The sequence below is a fragment of the Colias philodice genome, chromosome 12 (genome assembly GCF_061535455.1).
Source record: "Colias philodice isolate Cphi_HAF_F1 chromosome 12, ilColPhil1 Martin Lab GWU primary, whole genome shotgun sequence".
In the NCBI taxonomy this organism is placed as follows: Eukaryota; Metazoa; Arthropoda; class Insecta; order Lepidoptera; family Pieridae; genus Colias; species Colias philodice.
The window spans coordinates 5,706,201-5,726,276 of NC_143097.1; the positions used below are offsets into that span (position 1 = coordinate 5,706,201).

A 20,076-nucleotide genomic window follows, 5' to 3' on the forward strand; every position below is an offset into this window, starting at 1 on the left:
AATCTTGTTTTATACTTTTTCAGCGTCGTTTTTTGTCGTAGTTGGGTTTTAGTTTTTTTACTTTTTATTATTTGTACTATTTTGGTGTTAAAGTGTATTTGTGGCGCAAAATATTAACAAAAGTTAAATTGATGAACTAATAAAGAAGCTATATGAACGAAAAGATGTGAATTATATGCAATCAGCCCATGAATACAAGTAAAGTCACAAGGAAATGCTAGTAATATATATATATTCAAAATGTGCAAGTAAAACGCTTTCAAATGATACCAAACACGGCATATTTATCTTAACTTTATTTTTTTACTCTGTATGTTTTGTCCGCTAGAGGGCGCCACATTAAATTTTGTGAAACCCCATATAGCCTATAACCAGCGGACAATTAAGACGCTTCTAATGATATGTCATTTGTCGAATTCTGATAAGTAGTTTAGAAGTTACGAGGGAACAGATGAACATACATACATACATACATACATACATACATACATACATACATACATACATACATAGCCTGTCAAAATCATAACCCTCCTTTTGCTTTGCCGTAGTCGGGTAATAAAATTAACAATCGAAACATATTGTGATTAAAATCCATTCATGATGTTCTTGACTTAATAAGAATAAGTCCCTAACCCGCATTTTTACGCAGGAATATAGATGAGGAAAAAACAATAATAAAAAAAGATGGGTTGCACTCCGGGAGTGCCGGCAGAAGTGAAAACTTGATTATTAACGTTAAGCATGTTTGATATCCATCCGTCTTACGCTTTTTCGATCAGGTCATGTGTCCTGACGCGAGCTTAAGATTTTATACCCATTACAGAAAAAGTGCTCAACGCCGCTAAAGAAGTTTTCACTTCAATTAGTCGGTGCAATTAGTCGGTGCATACCTACGTCTAATAAGCTTGTAGGTATGTTGTTCTGAAATATGCAGTACAATCTAGAGGAGACATTGAGTCGTTTTCATTAGCATTGTTTACCGCCGTCAGAAAACGCTAAACCCCGTGTGGGACGAGTGTTTCGAGTTCAACGTGTCCGTGGAAGCGTGTCGCTCCCCGCAAGCGACGCTCGCGCTGTCCGTGTGGGACCGCGACGTGCTGACGGCGGACGACTTCGCGGGCGAAGCGTTCGTGCCGCTCGCGCGCGCGCCCGGCGTGCACTCGCACGCGCCGCCCGACCCGCTGCGCCCCGTCGAGCTGCCGCTGATGCAGCTGCATGATCGAGGTGAGTGGCCTTTATGCCGCAGCCACACTATGCTCCTCGTCCTGCTCCTATCCTGCTCATCGCGATGCCGTTATTCGCCGCGACATTGCCCTCTGGCCACACACTGCTCTACTCGCGCGATTAATCGCGACGCTCTTCATTTCGTACTCGTATTGCCGGTCCTTTGACTCACGCGCAAAAGCCGACAAAATAGGGAGCAGTGAGCAGGACGATGAGCACGACGAGTGGCATGACGAGTAACGTGGCCACACTATGGGAAGTGACGAGGAAAGTAGGCAGAGGCATGTCTACTTTCCTCGTCACTTCCCATACCACTCGTCGAGTAGTGTGGCTGGGGTATTAGGTACCGCGGATATTCTATATTGTGGAGGTGGTATGTGCTGCATACGTGTTACTATTCTGTGGCGCGCATACGTTTGTATTGTATAGCGAGAATACATAGCTGTGTAGTTGCCGCTGATGCAGCTGCATGATCGAGGTGAGTGGAGGGTTTGCTGTAGGTACTGCGGATGTAGAGCTCTTATGTGGTGTGGGTATATATTGCTATTTCCTTATAAAATATAAGCCAAGAGACGAATATAGATCTCAAATTGACCAAAACGTCCACTGGTTGAAATTCCACGGACAGATTGACATTTGAGTATTTGAATAAAAAAAAATTATTGATTTTTTTTATGTATTTGGAAACTTTATTATTAATAATATTGATATTTAATGCAAATAACTTACAAAAAAAAATTTTTCCGTTAATTATAAGCAATTAAATATTGATGAAATTTAAGTTAGAATCACGTGACTAAAAACGCGCCATGACTGGTCACCACAGTTGTGACGTCATAATGTTATAGCTATTATTAACTGCAGTACATAGCGTTTACATACAGTTAGTTTGTTAGTTGGTTCCGAATTAGTTAGTTAGTTACGAATAATATTCTTGATGTTGATATATTTATGATCACCGATTTTTGTCAGGAGTTGCCTTTGTAGTATTCGTACATAATGGTACAAAACGATAACTTTTGAGGTTCGCCATTTTTAATATAAATTTAAATAATATAATTAACAATTAATATAATTAATATGTAATTTAATAATGACAACAAAATTAAATAGATCAAAACACTGTATTTATTATTAACACGCTTTTATTAGCTTCACCTGTATGTTTGTATGTAACCGACTCCTTTCGAAGTTTCGACTCGATTTTGACCCACTTAAAACCGACGGATTTTGTTCAAATTTTGAACACTTATCAAGGTCCGATGACAATACAATAATATCATAAATTTATCCTGATAAGGATCGCCAGGATCAGCTTAAAACATATGTTTGTATGTAACCAATTCTCCTTTCGATTCGATTTAGACCCACTATAAACCGACGGATTTAATTTAAATTTTGTATACTTATAAAAACCCGGTAACAATACAATAATTTCATGAATTTATCTTTTTATCCTGTTTAGTTTTTCAAACTATATTTAATTTTCTATCAACTGCAATGAGTGAAAACTAACATTATGACGTCACACGCGCTCGGGTGACGCTTCGGGAGTTGTCGGCGTGTCTTCGGTACTGGATTCAAAGACTAATTTTTATTTTGAAATAACTTTTGAATTATTGCAAAAAAAATAAAAATAAAAACAGTTTTGTTATAAAACTAATATATATAATCTTTCCATTTATCACAAAAAAAATTTAATTCAAATACTCATTTCATGCGTTAACATGCATTCGCACACAATTTAACAATATCGAAACGGACTAACTGCTGTTTCTGTAATCTGTATAATCTGTTGCTATACGTTATGTACACAAACGAAGTGATAATGTTGCATTTAAAAACTTTCCACTGTTATTGCGTCTTTGATTATCTGATAATGATCGCATATTTATAACATATGTCTTTTAATTAACACTTTTTAAATCTGGTCATTGCTAAATTGCTTGGTTTTTGATGATTATTTATTGTTTTATAAATATTTAACTCAGAACGCAAAATATTTGGCATAGAAGTTAATTATTTAAAATAATGTAAAGTTAAAACCCCGGATTTGTTCGCGTGGTACACATGTATAAAATCACATCCAAACCAGGTTAAATATAAAGAAAAACTTTGCCATATACATATTAATTTACTAGGGTGGGTGGGTCCACACAGGCTGCTCGCTCTCGCTCGTATTCCAGACCTAGACTGGCAAATTCATATTATGATCGCAATAACTAGCCATGGTTAATTATGTCAGTCAGTCCAATTCACATTTCACGGCGTAAACTGTCTGGAAATTAGAAGTCATAATATGGTGCCTGATCAACATAATTACCCGTTGTGACTAATTATGAACAAATAGATAAGGATCAACAAAGTAATTTAAAATTAAGATTATTTAAAATGTTAAAAATGGATTATTCAAAATTTTTAATCAAAAGATTAAGGGAAATTAATTAAAAAGTAATTAATTTATCGTATTAATACTTATAAACATTTAATTAAAATTCACTGAGATGGAGAGTAGTTTTGTTCATTATCTAATTAATTTCATTGTCTCAAATCTCCAATGTATAATATATCCATAGGGATATAGTGGAGATTTAGTATATACCAAATATATAAATGTTACGAGCACACGTACCTTACGTTTTGACGTCTAATTCAACCCTACTCCCCATCCTTCATCACTTTCACAGTTATTTTGGAAACACGTTCCAGTGGATGTCAAAGAAAACTTATACAATCGAAAGTTCACACGATGTTTATATTTCAGGCCATCCAATCTTGCAGATACTGGAATCTCGAACAACGGACAAATTGGCTTTGGATTTCGTGAAAAAACAAAAGCTGCGATTCGCGGAATAAGGAACTCGTTTTCCTTATCACTACTGTTATATTTATTTCTACAATATATTATATGTTACACTGTCCTATGATTTGTTTTCTGTTTGTGCACAACGTCCATTCGAACATTTCGACAATATATTCAAAATATATTTTAAAGAACTTTGACTTTTACACTATATATTAAGTACTCGCTAAGGTAAACATTTTATCAGTATTAATATATGTATATATTTGTATGTGTACTAAAGACTGTGTAATTCTTCTATTTATGAGAGAATATTATGCATATTATGTGGTTTTCAAAATTTATATACTTGTGTATAGCCTGCACTCTCGGAGCTTATGTCCCTAGTTGTTAGATTCTTAGAAACTCCCGACCAAGTACTTTAAGACTTGTTGTTAACTATTATTTTTGTAGTTTACCCGTAAATAAATGTAAGGCGCAAACGTAACAATGTTGTAAGATTTTAATTTATCCAATAATCATACATTTTATGGGCGTAGTTAATTATTATTTAATACGTTACTCTACCATTAAAAATTTTTTTTTTTTGCGCAGTAACAAGACTACTTAACATATCTAAAACTTCCCAGGTCTATATTTTTTTGCATCATTCGTATCTACTTCAATTGAATCTTTCTTATTTAATTTAAATATATAGTTTAAAATTGTTACGCTGCGCCGAACACACCGTAGTGACATTCAATACAATTCAAGCAAGAAAAACATGAGCAAATTACTTACGTTTTCTAAAAGACTGGCATCTTTACAAATTCACTGAATGCTTCTTCACTAATCCACAACTAAACTGAAATCCTTTGCACTGCTCTCGACCCACCTTTGTGCCGCGTTATCTAAGCTTTAAGATGAGCTTCAGCAGTCTCGAGATTTCCTATCATATCTTATTCTATACCTAGTCTTGACGACTGATTTTTCATTGTTAGTTTTAATCGATATTTGTATTATGGATATTTGATATTTTATAAATTGATGTGAAATTTTTAAGTGTATACAAGTGTACTAATATAGATAAATTGTATTGATGTTTATAAATGGCTTAGTTGATAAGTGGAACATATTTAATATGTGTTATGTAGTACTTTCGTTGTGGCTTGTTTTTAAGATTATCCACGGTTGAAACTGTATTACGCATTCAATGTTGTGATTTTATATATAGACAATTTAATGTTAGATTAATTTTATATTGCTTATCCAAAACAACAGTTTATTCATATTATATGAAATATTCAACGTGAAGCGAATGTTTATTTGCAGATTTCTTATACCTAACCGTAATGGATCTATCGCATAATCGCAAAGTAAAAGTGGTTTTCGTATTCAATACGAACAAAGTAACCTCGTAACCAGTAACTTCAAATAAAATGTTTTATAAAGATAAAGCATTGAAAATTATAAAAATTAGCTTTTGATATTCGTATATTTTTGCATACAGATTTAAATATTTGTCCAGTTTTGTAATTAACATAAACAATTCATATCCACATCTGAAAGCATATCGCCGAGCTTATTGTTAGAAATATAATTTTATAAGAGATTTTTATTATTATTTAACCAAAAATATTTTAACTAAACCATACCAAAAGGTCAATTAAATGTTAGGCTATATCTACTAAAAATCTTTTACATATAAAATATAAGAACATATATTATTATATTGCAGAAATGTATTTTTCTGATTATTTACCACTTTTTATTTACTACAATAATTATTTGTAAAGATAACAAATTACTAACTAAAATTAAAATTTATCAACAGTCGGCCCGGCCCGATTTTCCTTTCTTTAACTTTAAAAAGTTATTTTAATTTGCTATTTTATATTTGAATATTACTCTCGCAACTATCGAGTTCAAATACATATAGGTATGAAAAGTTATGAAATAAACTTCAAATAATATCTAACATTCAAATTGAAGTTAACAAAGTGATAAATTAATGAATTATAAGCTATTCGTTGGTAAATATTACATTAGGTATCAGCTATACTGGGATTTAAAAGAGCATTTCTATTCAATTACCTTAAAATGAACACAGCTACAACCGATATGTTGAACAGAAGAACTTCATAGATGCGAGATCAAATCCCCTTTAGATGCAAAATAAATAACTGTATACTTTAAACGCCAAAGATATGTATGTAGGATAAAAATAGATACCGATACTAATGAATGTTGTTTGTGAAATTACAAAAATATAAATGTTGTGCTATGGTCTATACTCTATAGGATATAACAGACAATTGGTTATCCGTGGCATACTATGCCTACTTCTGTAAATGTATTTTCCTGTAGATGATCAATATTATAATATCCGTATTCAATTGTAGTCGGTGTATATTAAATAAATGTTCTATAATCATTATGTTCCTAGCTTTTAAAATATAGAGTAATATTTTTCTTCATTTGCTGTGGCCAATAAAGAACAATAAAGATACAAATGTGAGTTTTATTGACAGAGAAATACAAAGGAATACGGCTTCAAGGCGATTGAAAAGCTTATAAAGGAAGGTAAGTATCCTTTTATGTCTTTACCTTCCAGCTACTGTGATCTGGCATTTTGGTGTGGCAATTCATAATAACATATCCTTTCCCAGAAGGTTTAATTCATAGTCCTTTCTAATATAATAAAAAAAGACTGAGAAGATCATCACTCAAAGATTTTTATTTTGAGTGCCTAGTCATTAATATCCTCGAAGTAATACCTACAAGATTAGTTATACTCTAGAAAAGGAGTAATAATGAAAATGACATACACCCATCATACACCGGTTAATTTATATTCATAAAACCCAAAATGTGGGTAGGTAGGTATCTTAATATAATTTTCTAGTCAGGAAATAAACGATTTTACTCTGAAGTGAGTCCTTATAATTTAACATTGTGGTCCGCAATCAATAGAATCTCAATAGACCGTTCTCGTGGAGTTTGCTCGTTAGCGAGTGAATAATATTAGTGTTATCTGAAAGCGTTGAAACTGCATTTAGTGGTCCATCTCCACTATTATTTTGATTACAATGAACTCAAGTAATCCCAACTGCTGCATTAGGAACGGATTATATATGTCACGGCTAAAGGTAGGTGAGAACATAAACTTAAGATTAGCCGGCTAAACTTAGGTTTATTTTCGACGAGGTGTTAATGTTAGTTTGTTCTATCTTTAGCCGGCTAAACTTAAGTGTAACCGCAGGCCCGTGGCTAAAAATGTCGGGGTGGGTAGATTTGGTTAGCGCCGGGCCGGTGGAGGGCTTGAGGGGCCCGCACAGTGCCAGAAAACACTCGCCCTGTTCCTTACATGTATTATAGTAACCAAATCTACCCACCCCGACTCAGGGCAGAAAGCTGGTGGCTAGGTTAGGTTAGGTTAGAACTCTTAAGACCCGCACGAGCCGAGCGAGCGCAGCGAGCGTGCTGCGGCAGCAGCCGGCGAAGTGCCAGAAAACACTCGCCCTGTTCCTTACATGTATTATAGTAACCAAATCTACCCACCCCGACATTTTTAGCCACGGGCCTGCGGTTACACTTAAGTTTAGCCGGCTAAAGATAGAACAAACTAACATTAACACCTCGTCGAAAATAAACCTAAGTTTAGCCGGCTAATCTTAAGTTTATGTTCTCACCTACCTTTAGCCGTAACATATATAAAGTAAATACAACTATTCCCTGTGAAATTGTATTTTCAAATACAATATGTATTTATAAAGTTATAAAATAAATAAAAACGGTACTTATCAATATTTGTGGAAAAATAAAATGTGTAGTTACTGCATTTATAGTAAGAAGAAGTTTAGAGAATTTAATTTTTGAATTTTTTGTGGAATTGTGCATTAGTTAGATACTAATAAATAAGAAATAAAAAAATCACTTTACTTAAAATTATTTATTTGAGTTGTCAATTATTCTAATGTCCCTAATTACTCTATCAAAAACATAAAACCTCGCGTTCGTTCCCCACATAAAGTCAATATGACTGAATGTTTTCTGCGATACAAGAATTTTCTCTTTGGGACCTCCCAACTCGTTATATAAACGATCAACATCGGCCAGGTCAACCCGAGTATCGCCTTCTGAATAATGCAAGAATACTGGATTCGTGATTTTCGATAGGTTATAGCTGGGCGGAGCAGCTGTGCCGTACGCTGCTAAGTTCAAGAGTACTCCGTAGTCATAGCGACGGAAACCTTTGGTCGCTACATTTTGAGCAAAGTGCGCAAATTGCCTCAGACCTGCACCTGCTGGGGTGTGAGCCAACATTACTGGTATCATGGTCTGTAAAAATATAAAAAAGATAATTTTTTAAATGAGCTGATTACATTAATTTTATTGATGATAAAATATACCTATTCGATAATGATGCAAAGGTTGCATTTATTAAATTAGTCTAATATCATGTGATAAAGTAAAATGGGGCCAAATTATCAATAGCACGTTTATGAATGATAATAATTTGTTAATGACTTTTGGCACGCGCACTATTTATTTTGATTTCAATAATTCTACTTTTGCTATCATTTTCCTTCATCATAATCATAAGTCATGATTAATTAAATAAGAGTTGATAGTAAAATAGTTTTAAGTGTATAAATACCGCATTATGTTGGTCCATATTCCAGCCCCCTATTAAGAAGAAGATACTACTGCAGATAGGTTGGAATACTGCTTCATCTTGACACAGCTTTTGACCAGCCCATGCTAACAACTCACTTTTCGGGAACATTTCGCCGAAACCAAGTACAGTGGCCCAAGACTGTAAAACATAACAGCTGTTAAAAAATATGTCATTGGTGATTGTTGGATAGTTTTTTTTTTCCTAAAGATTTCTTACCAAAGCATCCGCAGCTATTGGCGCTAAAGCGTCCATCAATGTACCACGGCTCTGCGTTTGATAAGCGACCGGTGCCAAGGCATGCATAGATAAAATCTTTTCACTATAGTCTGGTCGAAGTGAATTCATAATGAAGTAAACTGTTGTGCCCTGTGACATTCCAACGTAATGCAAACCACTTCTGCCTGTGGCAAGGAGTATATAATCGATAGATGCGGATAGATCTAAATTGCCTATTTCATCCAAGGAGAATCGCCAGAAACTGTTATCATTTTCAGCATCAGGATTTAGAGTCAAATGGCGTCTTGAATAGTAGTTTCCACGTGCATTTCCTAGCCACACATCAAAACCTTCCTCGGCGAGAATATAAGCTGAAAATATTAAATTAACGGGATGTCACAAATGGGTCGTGAATTAACTAAATTTTTGATGTATGATTAAAAATGTTAACACTAACCTAGCGCTGTTCCAGGTCCCATTAATACCCAGTCTGCTGAGGAACCCAAAAGGCCGTGCATGACGAAGACAACCGGCTTGTTGCCACGTACGTTGTTATTATCCCGTCCATGTGGAATACGGTGTAGACCTAAGATGTAACCATCTTGAGTCATAATAAAATGCTCCTCCAGAGGGTAATTGTATTTTCTCACTAATTCTGGCTAAAAGAAATAAATTTTTTAATGTTGTATTATCAAACAGAGTTGAATTATATCACTATGAGTTTAGGATGTGGTCATTGTGATAGAAATATCCTTATAATCATTCTTGTCTCATAATGGCACATGCATAGTTTGCTTACCACATCAAGTGAAGCATCTTCGAGAATGTTATCAGATATTCTGGCACCAAAGGCATTTTGTCTAACTAATTCCTCAACATAGTCAGCATGAGGCGATCTGCCGGCTGTCACCAACGATACACAAAAAATTGCAAAGATCAGAAGCATTTTGGATTAAAATGCCAAGTGTATTTTGTGTATTGAATGGCGGTCTTTTATATAAAAACAATAAGATAAACCAATGCATATCAATATTTTATCAATATATTATAATCTTACGTAGGTACACAAGGTTTTTCAGCGTATACGTAGCATTCTGCAAGTTTTGCTTTGATTACTTGACGTACGCACGTGTTTGTATTATATTTCAAAAACATACAAACAACAATTAAAATTTAGTATATTCGTAATTTTGGAATGTATTATGTATGATATTTGTATGATAATTTCGGAAAACCAATCAATTTTCAGTAAAAACTGAATAAATTTACTTCAATCAATTTATGTTCACTCGCGAGGAATCTATATTGTGTTTGACACAGGAATCAGGTACAAACTCTGCCGGTATAAATCGCAAATAAATGATTATTAAAATAAAACATCAAATGCTTTGTATTTGTTTAATATGTAATTACTATTGATTTTTATCTACAATTCATTTGAGCCGAACCACTGTCCGTCCATCGCTGTAAACTATATTATTATCTTTATCGAAATCTAGGCCATAACCGTCTTGCAGCGACAATATTTTTATGACTGTTTCATTTTTATGATCAACCGAATAGATTCCATCTTGAGCAATCACGTGTGGGACTCCCTTCACATCAGTAGCTAGACCACGAATATTGGCGACTGAGTTTGTAAACCAAACGGGCTCGTAATCTTCTTTACCCAAACGATATAATCCCATTGAGTTAGACAGTATAAGTTCCCCATCCCCATCGAAAGTAAAATGCTGTATTCCATATTCTTCAATAGCTGTTACAAAGACTTTTTTTTCGTTTTTTAACTTGTACAAATCCAAATTAGCTGTATCAACAAAGTACAAATTATTTTTGAATTGCATATCAAAGACGTCTAGTTCTCTGAGTATGGCAGGTTTTTCAATATCGTTTAAGGAATAGTTGTATTTGTAAATTCCATCACTACCTCCGAGATACACAATACTACTGTCGTTATCAACAGCACTTGCAAAACCATTTCGAATACTTGGTATGACCGTTGCAAAGCCGGTATCCAAATCTAAAACTACAGAATGAAAGCTTTGATCCGAAAACTCGTCAGCATTGATACAAAAGAATAATTTATTTTTATTCCTGTCTATCGAGAACTTGTACGGTAAATTGACGTCTTCTAGGATTACCTGTTTCATACTGTATACATTATACGTTGTTATACAATTTAGGCATTGTTATAAAATTATTTAAAATAAAATGTGTTTAAAATTAATTCTCCTGCATAGTTTTAAATGTAATTAATTACCCAGCGTAGCAGATAATGTTTATTCAATAAGTTTATTATTAATCATTTTGACGTATCATAGATAAAAATTAGTACGTACTATAGATACGGGTCAACGATTATGTGATTTATTGTTAAGGTTCCATTGCACGGTTTTTATGCATTGTTTTTTACTATTTATTAAATTTGGCCTTACTATGTGGTGGACATACTCTTAGGCCGCGTTTCCATCTGCAAGAAAACTTCCGCAAGAAATGTCCGACAGTCAGCAGCTTTTCTTGCAGATGGTAACGCAGCCTTATCATCATCATCACTATCACTACATAGTATAAAACAAAGTCGCTTTCCCTGTCCCTATGTCCCTATGTCCCTTTGTACGCTTAAATCTTTGAAACTACGCAACGGATTTTGATGCGGTTTTTTTTAATAGATAGAGTGTTTCAAGAGGAAGGTTTATATGTATAATAACATCCATTAAATAGTGGAGAAGTACTGTTATTTTTGAGGTTTCTAATGTGATGTCGTAAAAAATTACATTTTTTCCGCTTAAATTGCAAACGCAGGCTGAACCCTACGAGTTTTATCAAAATAATGTACTAAGTATTATATACATTGAAAAGGTCTACAGAAAAGCCCGCGATGGTATATGTCTATCTCTTATGGATAACCCACAATAACTTTTTTTGTCATTTACTTTTTACGACAAATAATGGCTAATTTTCGATGCGATTTTAACCAATACAGCATTAATCCTTAACCAATTAAATACCTTCAATACATTGTTCATTTAATATAGATCTATATGGGCCTTTGCACCGTATGATTTAAGTGAATATTTTCGAAGATATTACAGATTTAAAAATTGCGGGACGTAGCATTTGCGGCGGTACCGGCCGGCCGTCCGGCTATATATTTTATAACCATGCGAAGACGGAGCGGGCCGCTGTTTTTATATACAACGTTCACAGTTTTCCTGTAGTTTATTTAGTATCAGCATTGCACCCGTGCGAAGCCGGGGCGGGTCGCTAGTACATAATATATTTAGTATTTTGTCGCTATCACAGATCGCTATGGTTGGATTAGGGAAAAAATATTAAGACATTAATTCCCATAGGATGCGTATAACCGACCGGGAAACCCAATAATAAGTGTACCTAGATAATTATTATAAAATAACTTTATCAAGAGTTCCGAGTCTTTATAATATTTTTTGTCATAGGTCATTGTTCGTTCACCTACGACAAAATTAATAAATACACAATATATATATGAATCGTAATTTTTCACAGTTCACTTCCATAGTATCTTAACGGATGGGATCATTATTTTTATTTCTTTGCCACACTCAAGCTAGACGCCAAAAATGGTATCTATGGATATATATGGTGATATTTTCATATATATATGTGATATGTCACCGCTCCAAAGGAAGACCTTTAGTGTGGTAGGTATAAATTATAGATACATATAAATAATTATAATATTTAAATTCCACACGATGGTGAGAGAAGAAGCCATCGTAGAGACATGTAGGCGTATTTTACATTTTGTGGGATGGAACTCTAAATATTATTTAACAATTCAAAGTATGATCCAAAATTGCATTTATTATTTTTGTCTGGTCTGGACAATACTCCTTGCATAATTGTTTTATCTTATCTTTTATATGGAATCTTTAATATTGAATTAATGTCTTTATCATAATGATAAAATGATGTCTATAATTAGGTACTTCTTCTTCACGGTAGATATGATAAATTTAGCGCCAATTAAATCACAACTAAATATAGCGTTTAGTTTTATGAAAGTGAGTTGAATAGGATTAGATTATACATATTATAAAAGCTCTTTTTTAACTTTTTTATGAATAAGTTTTCTACCATTGCCCGTTAGTGCCATTGTAATGTCAAAGTAATTAATATATGTGCATTGAGATATACATATGGAGACGACACCGCCTACATTTCCGCTCAACATAAGCCATATATATGGCTTAACTGTACGCTCATTTTTTATTTGTTTTAAAGTGAAACGCATCAAATATGCCTTCGTGTGTGTTACGAATTACGATATTGCACAAATAATACGGAAAAGTGACTAACATAACTTTTCATCGGTAAGTACCTAACTAGATAATAATTTTTAAAACTTAGTTAGAGCAAAAAAATGGCGCACAGATTTTGTTCGTGGTGTCTCCTCCATACGTAGTAATATTATCTCAATGTATATGTGTCAATACCAAGGTCCAATAGTTAAAAACAACCGACTTCAAACACGGAAAAGTAAATAATAAAAAAGATTTGATATTATTAATTGCTACATATTATTTAGATGTGTGCCACGCTCAAAGTCTGAGGTAAAAGCTATGCAATAGCTTAAAAAATAATCGCTTATCGATGTTTAAAATAATGAAACATTTAATTTTATGTTTACGTGAGATTAGACTAGATGACTTGACACGTGATTATGATAAGTATAGGGTTTTTTAACAAATGCAATTTTACGTCATGATAACGATAATACGTTGTTTTATTATTATTCATAATGAATTACTTAATTGAGAGATAATATTTAATGCTTACTATGCCGCTATACTCAAAAGTCAAAAGTGAACAACAAAGAGTCACTTATAAGAGGTTAATTAGATATTTTGTGGGCACTCACGTGCAAAAATAAAAGTCTCTTGTTTTTTTGTATTTTTTTTTTATTTACTGACAGTTCATTGGAATGTGATATAATTATGTTTTTGCTAAACAGAATTAATTTGATGATAAAAGGCGAAATTTCTTAGATGAGTTTATTTAATTTGTACCTAGGTATATGTCGCAGTTATCTGGTTGCATCTATATCGGGTGTAGGTAATCGTTAAGTATGCACAGGCGTTAATCCGTAACAATTACATATATAAAAAAACTTTAAACTTTTATCGAAAGTGACCTAATGAGAAAAATTACAATAATATATTTTTTTTTAAATCAATATCCAAAAATGTGACATTAAACGAAAGCGAAAGATGCAGCCGTTTATGCTGAAAATTTTCGCACGAAATACGCAAGGGAATCAAAACCTACTACTACGGGTACCTACTTCCCGTAAACTCCTACGAGTCTTGAAATTTGGTAGAAATCTTATGGCACAGATAAAGGATATTTTCTAAAAGCATAAATTTAAAGTCATAACATAGGAAATAAAAAATAGGTTGCGGTTCCTGTGTGGTTGGTTCAGAGCTCTCGCTGCGCGAGTCCGACTCGCACTTGGCCGGTGTTTTATTAAAATTATGAAATATTAAAAAATAAAATTGGGAAAGGTTAGTAAATTGGGAATTCGGTAACTTGAATTAGGCCTTATTGAAAAATCATTAAGTCCACTCTAACAAAATGACGTGCCCTTTACGAAAGTAAGCTTCGTTTTCCTCATTACATCATCGGTCAGTGTTTATTTATTTAAAATCGCAAAATGGTCGATATTAACGTTTTGGGAAAACGTAATACATACCTGATACCTATTATTATATCACTGACTTAATAAAATGGTATTATTTGGGATCTTTGACTTCATCAATTTCGGAGCCAAGTTTAAGGTTCAATGTGGTTCAATTTTGTTATTCGTAAACTTTAATGAGGATGACATTTGACTTGGGTGACAAAATCCTACAAAGTAAACGGCTAAATTTTATATCTGTTAAGTACCTATTTAATTACTATCAATATTAGACTTATTACCAAAATTTAGCCAAAAAGAGTAAATATCGACTGAACTATTAATTTTATAATCATCAATAAGATTAAGAATAATTGTGCCTAATAGAGAAAATTTTAATTACTCGAGAAAGTTAATCTGAGCCTCAATCGTTGGCTCATTCTAACCCCGCGCTGTCAAATTCTTTAACATGCGTAGAGCATTCTTTCGTTGTTCTTACTGAGTTCGAAAATATTATATGCAATGTTTTAATATCTACTGAACTACACTGAATACGAGTTCTCGCTTACACTAAAAGGGCACGAATGAATGTTCTAGCTAAATACATGAAATATACCTATTAATTTGTTTTTTTTTTCAAGAATTACGTGAGTAAAGTGAACGTCAAAATGGAAACGATTGATCTGAATTTCTTTTACGGTGCCTGTCAAAAATTTTAAGCAAAAAATTAGAAAGAAATATTCAACAATTTTTACCCATTTCCTCATTGTTTATTTTATTGAACACAGGAGGAAATTTCAAGTAAATTTTTCATAACGAAATATTATATGGTATTTAAATAATGTTTTGCATCGTTACGATCTGAACTAAAACTAAAGAATTGAATTTGACAAGATTATTATATTAACATAATATTTCATCAAGATTTCATATAAATAAAGATGAAAATTTGTAATTTACGAGATGAATCTTTTTTTATCCAATACCTACATAGATTCTTCGCCTAACAGACCTTCTGATCATTACATATTATAACATAACAACTCATTAGGTACAAAACAGAATCTTGACATGAAAGAAAACAACATGAATACAGAACGTATATTAATTATTAATTACATTTGAATTTCGCAACGTTCACCTAGGTACAATATTTCATTTTTTTAATGAGGAACACAAAAACATTTATTGAACAAATAGTCTGTGCTTGCCTGAAACAGGATTTCCAGATTAAATATCTTGGTAAGTTAGGTATATGTACCTATTACATTGGAAAAATCTAAGTTATGCTACAAATAATGCTACAATAAATAAGCAATTACAAAAGTAAAAAATAAACTGATTTTATAAGTCTAATTTTTATCGAACATCTTCATGATATTAATCATTTCATCATACACTAATTCTTTAGCGTTAATACCCCACACAAAGTCGATATGACTGAAAGTTTTCAAGGGAACACGTATCCTGACGACTGGTCCCCCGAGTTCTTTGTATAATCTATCTACATCGATGACGTCAGCCAAGGGGTCGCTTTCGGAATAATGAAGAAACACTGGTGCGTTTATTCTGGACAGATCGTAATTCGGTGGCTCGATTCTCCCGTACTGTTGTAGATTTCTCACCCAACCGTGATCATAGCGCCGGAATTTTCCGCTAATTATGCTTTGGCCATAATGAGCCAGTTGTTTGAGGGCACATCCAGCTGGTATATGGCCTAATTTCGCAGGCAATAATGTCTATAACAGATAAAGGAAACGATTTAATATTCACTCAGAGAAAAATTAATCAAATAAAATAACAATATCCGTAATAAAACATCGAATTTCTGCCGAAATCGAAATTAGTATTCGTAATTTTCGAACTTAAACTTTGAATGCAAATGAAATTAATCTCTCTTTATATAATCCCCTTTGGGTTTGCCCGCGTAATCAAATGTCTCTCTCATATTGTATCACTTTCATCCAAATCGATCCTGTGGTTAGGTATTACTTATAGCTATTAGTTAGGATAGTTAGGATGAGGATTATAAAATATCAGTTCTAATTTCAATATTATTCCACTTTCTTTGATTCTAATTATTTAGCACATACAGTAGTAGGCGTTATCACATATGATCTGATTGGTTAAATAAATATTATTAATCATACCGAATTCAGTTGGTCTTCACTCCTGCCTCCTATGAAGAATATAGCATGTTTACAAGCGAATTGTAATTTTGACTCATCTTTGCAAACACTTTGTCCAACTAAGGTCCATAGAAAACTATTGGGCAATATTTCTCCGATTCCAATCAATGATGCCAATGACTAAAATTATATTTCATATTCAATAATAAAATTCACTAATATTTCCACTAGATGTTGATATTGGAATGAAGACAACTTTCTAACGGTTCTAATTTTGTAACTAAAACTTTAGCAAAACTTAATATGTTGAGGGACTTTAAAACCGTTGCGTTGAAAGTTATTAGATAGATATGTGTGTAATCGTATTATATACCAGATCAAATAGAAGCCTTTTTTGGAATATTCACCTTCATATTATTTTTATAACTACCTATGTACATTTTTTTTTTTTTGTGTGGTGTCTCTCAATGTTAGCCAGAAGGGCTTCTACATTTTAACGCGGACGCGGGGGTGAACTGAAGGTTCACCCTGGTAGCGACATGCACAAGGGCGTCCCCCCGCCACGGGGACCACGAACCTCGGCTTGAGCTGTCGCTTGAGTGGAGGAGGCCAGAAGGGCCCTAATCGGACGGGACCTATGTACATGTTAAGTTATAATGTATCATAATTATTATAAAACAGGAATGATCATTCTATTCCTTGCAAATTCAAGTACTTTTAATATTGTATGAAGGCTTCCAGTTGGCTTCCAGTCACACACATAATATCTATATCGTAATATGCGAAGAATGTAAAAAATGATAAAAAGATAATAATTGTTTAGAAAAATATACAACACTAAAATAATTACCGCAATATCCGTTGCATAAGGAGCTAATACATGAAATAGTGGGTTTTTGCTATGCTCCATATAAGCCACGGGTGCTAAAGCATGCATGGAAATAATCTTATCATTGTAATCAGGACGTAGTGCCCCCATAACAAAGAACGACGTAGTGCCTTGAGACATGCCAGCGTAGTGGAGCTTCGATTTACCAGTTTCAGCGAGAATGTAGTCAATCATTGCTGGTAAATCTATGTTACCGATTTCATCCCAAGAAAATTCCCAAAACGTAGAATTGAAAAGCGCGTTTGGATTTAAATACATGTGTTTTCTAGAATAATAATTTCCACGAGCATTTCCCAGCCAGACATCGTAACCTTCTTCCGCAAGAAGATAACCTGAAAATTAAGATGTAGGTAGTACAATGACACAATTCAGTAATAAAAAAGAAAAAATCTCGATTAAGCATTTAGAATTAAACTTCACCAACATGATTCAAATACAGAAATATACTGATTTAAAAGATTATTAATTGAGACACGTGGGATGACTACAATTAGTATGAAATTTATGATGACTTCTTTCTGAACTATGACCCAAGTACCTTGTCATACAGTAAATTGCCATTCTTGTTTTATCCTTGTTTTCTTTTTCGATTTTCTATTATGGAGTATTACAAAAGAAACCTTGTTTATGAACAATCTAAAGTCCGTACCATCTATATAGCTTTTAAATTTTCGCATGATACATAAGGTTGATAATATAAAACTTACCTAAAGCATTACCAGGCCCAGTTATTATATAATCTGCTGATGAACTAAGCAGTCCATGCATCACTAATATAGCAGGTCTGTCTCCAGGAACATTATGCCTATCTCGACCATAAGGAATACGATGCATGCCCAAAATGTAGCCATCCGGAGTGACGACGGAATGTTCCTCTAATGGGTAATTGTGTCTTCTTATAATAGAAGGCTTTAAAAATGAATTACCATATATAGAACTCAAGCAGTAAAAATTTATAGGTATTTTTTCTTAAATGGTGTTATGATAAGAACATGTGGTAGGAATTCGTGTTCGGCAAAAACATGTGTTCTTATATGTATTATTTATTATCTACTTGAATAAGTTATGATTAGAAGAAGATCCGATTAAGAATTGTAAGAACATGAATTGAGTAATGATTCAATATGGAAAAATGAACCCATTTATTACTTTTATTAAACTTACCACATCAAGAAGGGCATCTATCAATACATCGTTTACAATTCTTTGATCAAAAGCATTTGTTCTTATTAACTCCTCAACATATTCAGCGTTTGGCGATGGACCAGCCGCTGAAAGTGTTAAAGAGCCAACAATGAGTACCAATCGTATCCACATCACGTTGCAGACTATTTGGCAATACAATTTGTTATTGCGATGTCAAAAATGATAAAAAGATACCTAATCAAAATACCTTATGTTAGCACGTATTAATTAGTAATTTTTTTAGAGTTATCTAAAAAACATCGTGCAAAATAGTTTTTTAGATTGAAAACAGAGATATAATACGAAATTAGGAGTGGTCCTGCTGCCTTTCAAGACGACCACTATTACATAGCCTATTAAAGACCTCCCCCAAAGTATTCCAAAATTATCTTGTTCGGCAGAAATTGATTGCATTTTGTATTTACTTATACCCTATAGTTAATTTTGATCATTTCTTTTGAACGCAAACATGTGGATATATTCATTTCAACATAATAGAGATATATTTTTTCAAATTTCTAGTATTTTGAACAGCGTTTAAAAAATTAAGCTCTTTACAAACCGAACCGACGAATATTTGAGTACTTATCAATTCAGACCTTAACTTTCTAAGTAGGTACCTACTACAGAACCCTATTTAAATCGGATATCGCAAATCATATAATATTATGTATAGGTAGGTAGCTTCAGATTTAGATAAATTAATTAACTAATTATTATTATTATTATCTTATCTCTTACGCAAACAGGGAATCGGATAAACAACAACTAAAAAGTTGTATTAAAATTATTGTGAAATTATTCAAGAGTCGTACAAGAATTAAAACTAAAAAATATCTACGTTTAGATTAGAAAGTTGTACTTACTTATATTTAAATTTATATTTTGACATAATATTTCGTCCTTGCGAATTTATGAACTGCATTCAATACAGGTCATAAATTCGCAAGGTTTAATAAAATCGAAAAAAAATATAAGGTTTATTTCATTCATTAATTTATTCTTTATTTATTTCTAATTTGTGAGCAATAAACAAAAAAAAACAGAACAAAAAGATTACCTAACTAAGTACCTATTACAAAAATAATATGTCTTTTCGGAAATAACTATTTTGCCTAAAAGACCTAAGCTCTCAAAAATATTATTATCCTAAGAGCATGATGATAATATTCTGCCAAGATTATCAGTTACATCCTCGGGAAAGGACATTTGCATGTGATTTTTATAATCAAAATTTTTAAACTCTACATTAAAATTATTTAACACACGTTTACACATCAAATCTAGAAGTTAGCCATAATTTAAGGA

At 33.0% G+C, this 20,076-nt stretch overlaps 4 protein-coding genes and 1 long non-coding RNA gene across 5 annotated transcripts in view; 1 reads left to right on the forward strand and 4 right to left on the reverse strand.

The window, feature by feature from the left end:
• Window positions 1-6,509, forward strand: part of unc-13-4A (BAI1 associated protein 3) — a 66,936-nt gene extending 60,427 nt beyond the window's left edge. The window contains exons 23-24 of the mRNA XM_089701630.1: window positions 993-1,227; window positions 3,992-6,509. Of these exons, the coding sequence (XP_089557756.1) occupies window positions 993-1,227; window positions 3,992-4,083 (327 nt within the window). The 3' untranslated portion in view covers window positions 4,084-6,509. The remainder of the gene's footprint in view (window positions 1-992; window positions 1,228-3,991) is intronic.
• LOC149483991 (uncharacterized) overlaps window positions 1-20,076 on the reverse strand; it is a 418,879-nt gene that overhangs the window by 334,186 nt on the left and 64,617 nt on the right. The gene's annotated exons all lie outside the window — the stretch shown is intronic.
• LOC149484027 (lipase 3-like) lies at window positions 7,947-9,852 on the reverse strand. Its single transcript, XM_089701585.1, has 5 exons — window positions 9,706-9,852; window positions 9,364-9,565; window positions 8,907-9,277; window positions 8,670-8,828; window positions 7,947-8,350 (listed from the first exon to the last, which is right to left on the reverse strand). The coding sequence occupies exons 1-5, from the start codon at window positions 9,850-9,852 to the stop codon at window positions 7,958-7,960; spliced, it is 1,272 nt and encodes a 423-aa protein (XP_089557711.1). The 3' UTR covers window positions 7,947-7,957.
• Window positions 10,340-11,056, reverse strand: LOC149484028 (ommochrome-binding protein-like). Its single transcript, XM_089701592.1, has one exon. The coding sequence runs from the start codon at window positions 11,054-11,056 to the stop codon at window positions 10,340-10,342; it is 717 nt and encodes a 238-aa protein (XP_089557718.1).
• LOC149484029 (lipase 3-like) lies at window positions 15,827-18,900 on the reverse strand. Its single transcript, XM_089702045.1, has 5 exons — window positions 18,748-18,900; window positions 18,291-18,492; window positions 17,545-17,915; window positions 16,716-16,874; window positions 15,827-16,304 (listed from the first exon to the last, which is right to left on the reverse strand). The coding sequence occupies exons 1-5, from the start codon at window positions 18,898-18,900 to the stop codon at window positions 15,918-15,920; spliced, it is 1,272 nt and encodes a 423-aa protein (XP_089558171.1). The 3' UTR covers window positions 15,827-15,917.

Bases quoted from the DNA above. Each gene is read 5' to 3' on its own strand.
- LOC149484029 (XM_089702045.1), bottom strand. From the start codon at position 18,900: ATGTGGATACGATTGGTACTCATTGTTGGCTCTTTAACACTTTCAGCG. The intron at 17,916-18,290 runs GTAAGTTTTATA...CTTAATTTTCAG, and splicing joins TGGGCCTGGTAATGCTTTAG to GTTATCTTCTTGCGGAAGAA. The intron at 16,305-16,715 runs GTATGATTAATA...TATCTGTTATAG, and splicing joins GTGAAGACCAACTGAATTCG to ACATTATTGCCTGCGAAATT.
- LOC149484027 (XM_089701585.1), bottom strand. From the start codon at position 9,852: ATGCTTCTGATCTTTGCAATTTTTTGTGTATCGTTGGTGACAGCCGGC. The intron at 9,566-9,705 runs GTAAGCAAACTA...TATTTCTTTTAG, and splicing joins AAGATGCTTCACTTGATGTG to CCAGAATTAGTGAGAAAATA. The intron at 8,351-8,669 runs GTATTTATACAC...ATATTTTTACAG, and splicing joins ATATGGACCAACATAATGCG to ACCATGATACCAGTAATGTT.
- LOC149484028 (XM_089701592.1), bottom strand. From the start codon at position 11,056: ATGAAACAGGTAATCCTAGAAGACGTCAATTTACCGTACAAGTTCTCG.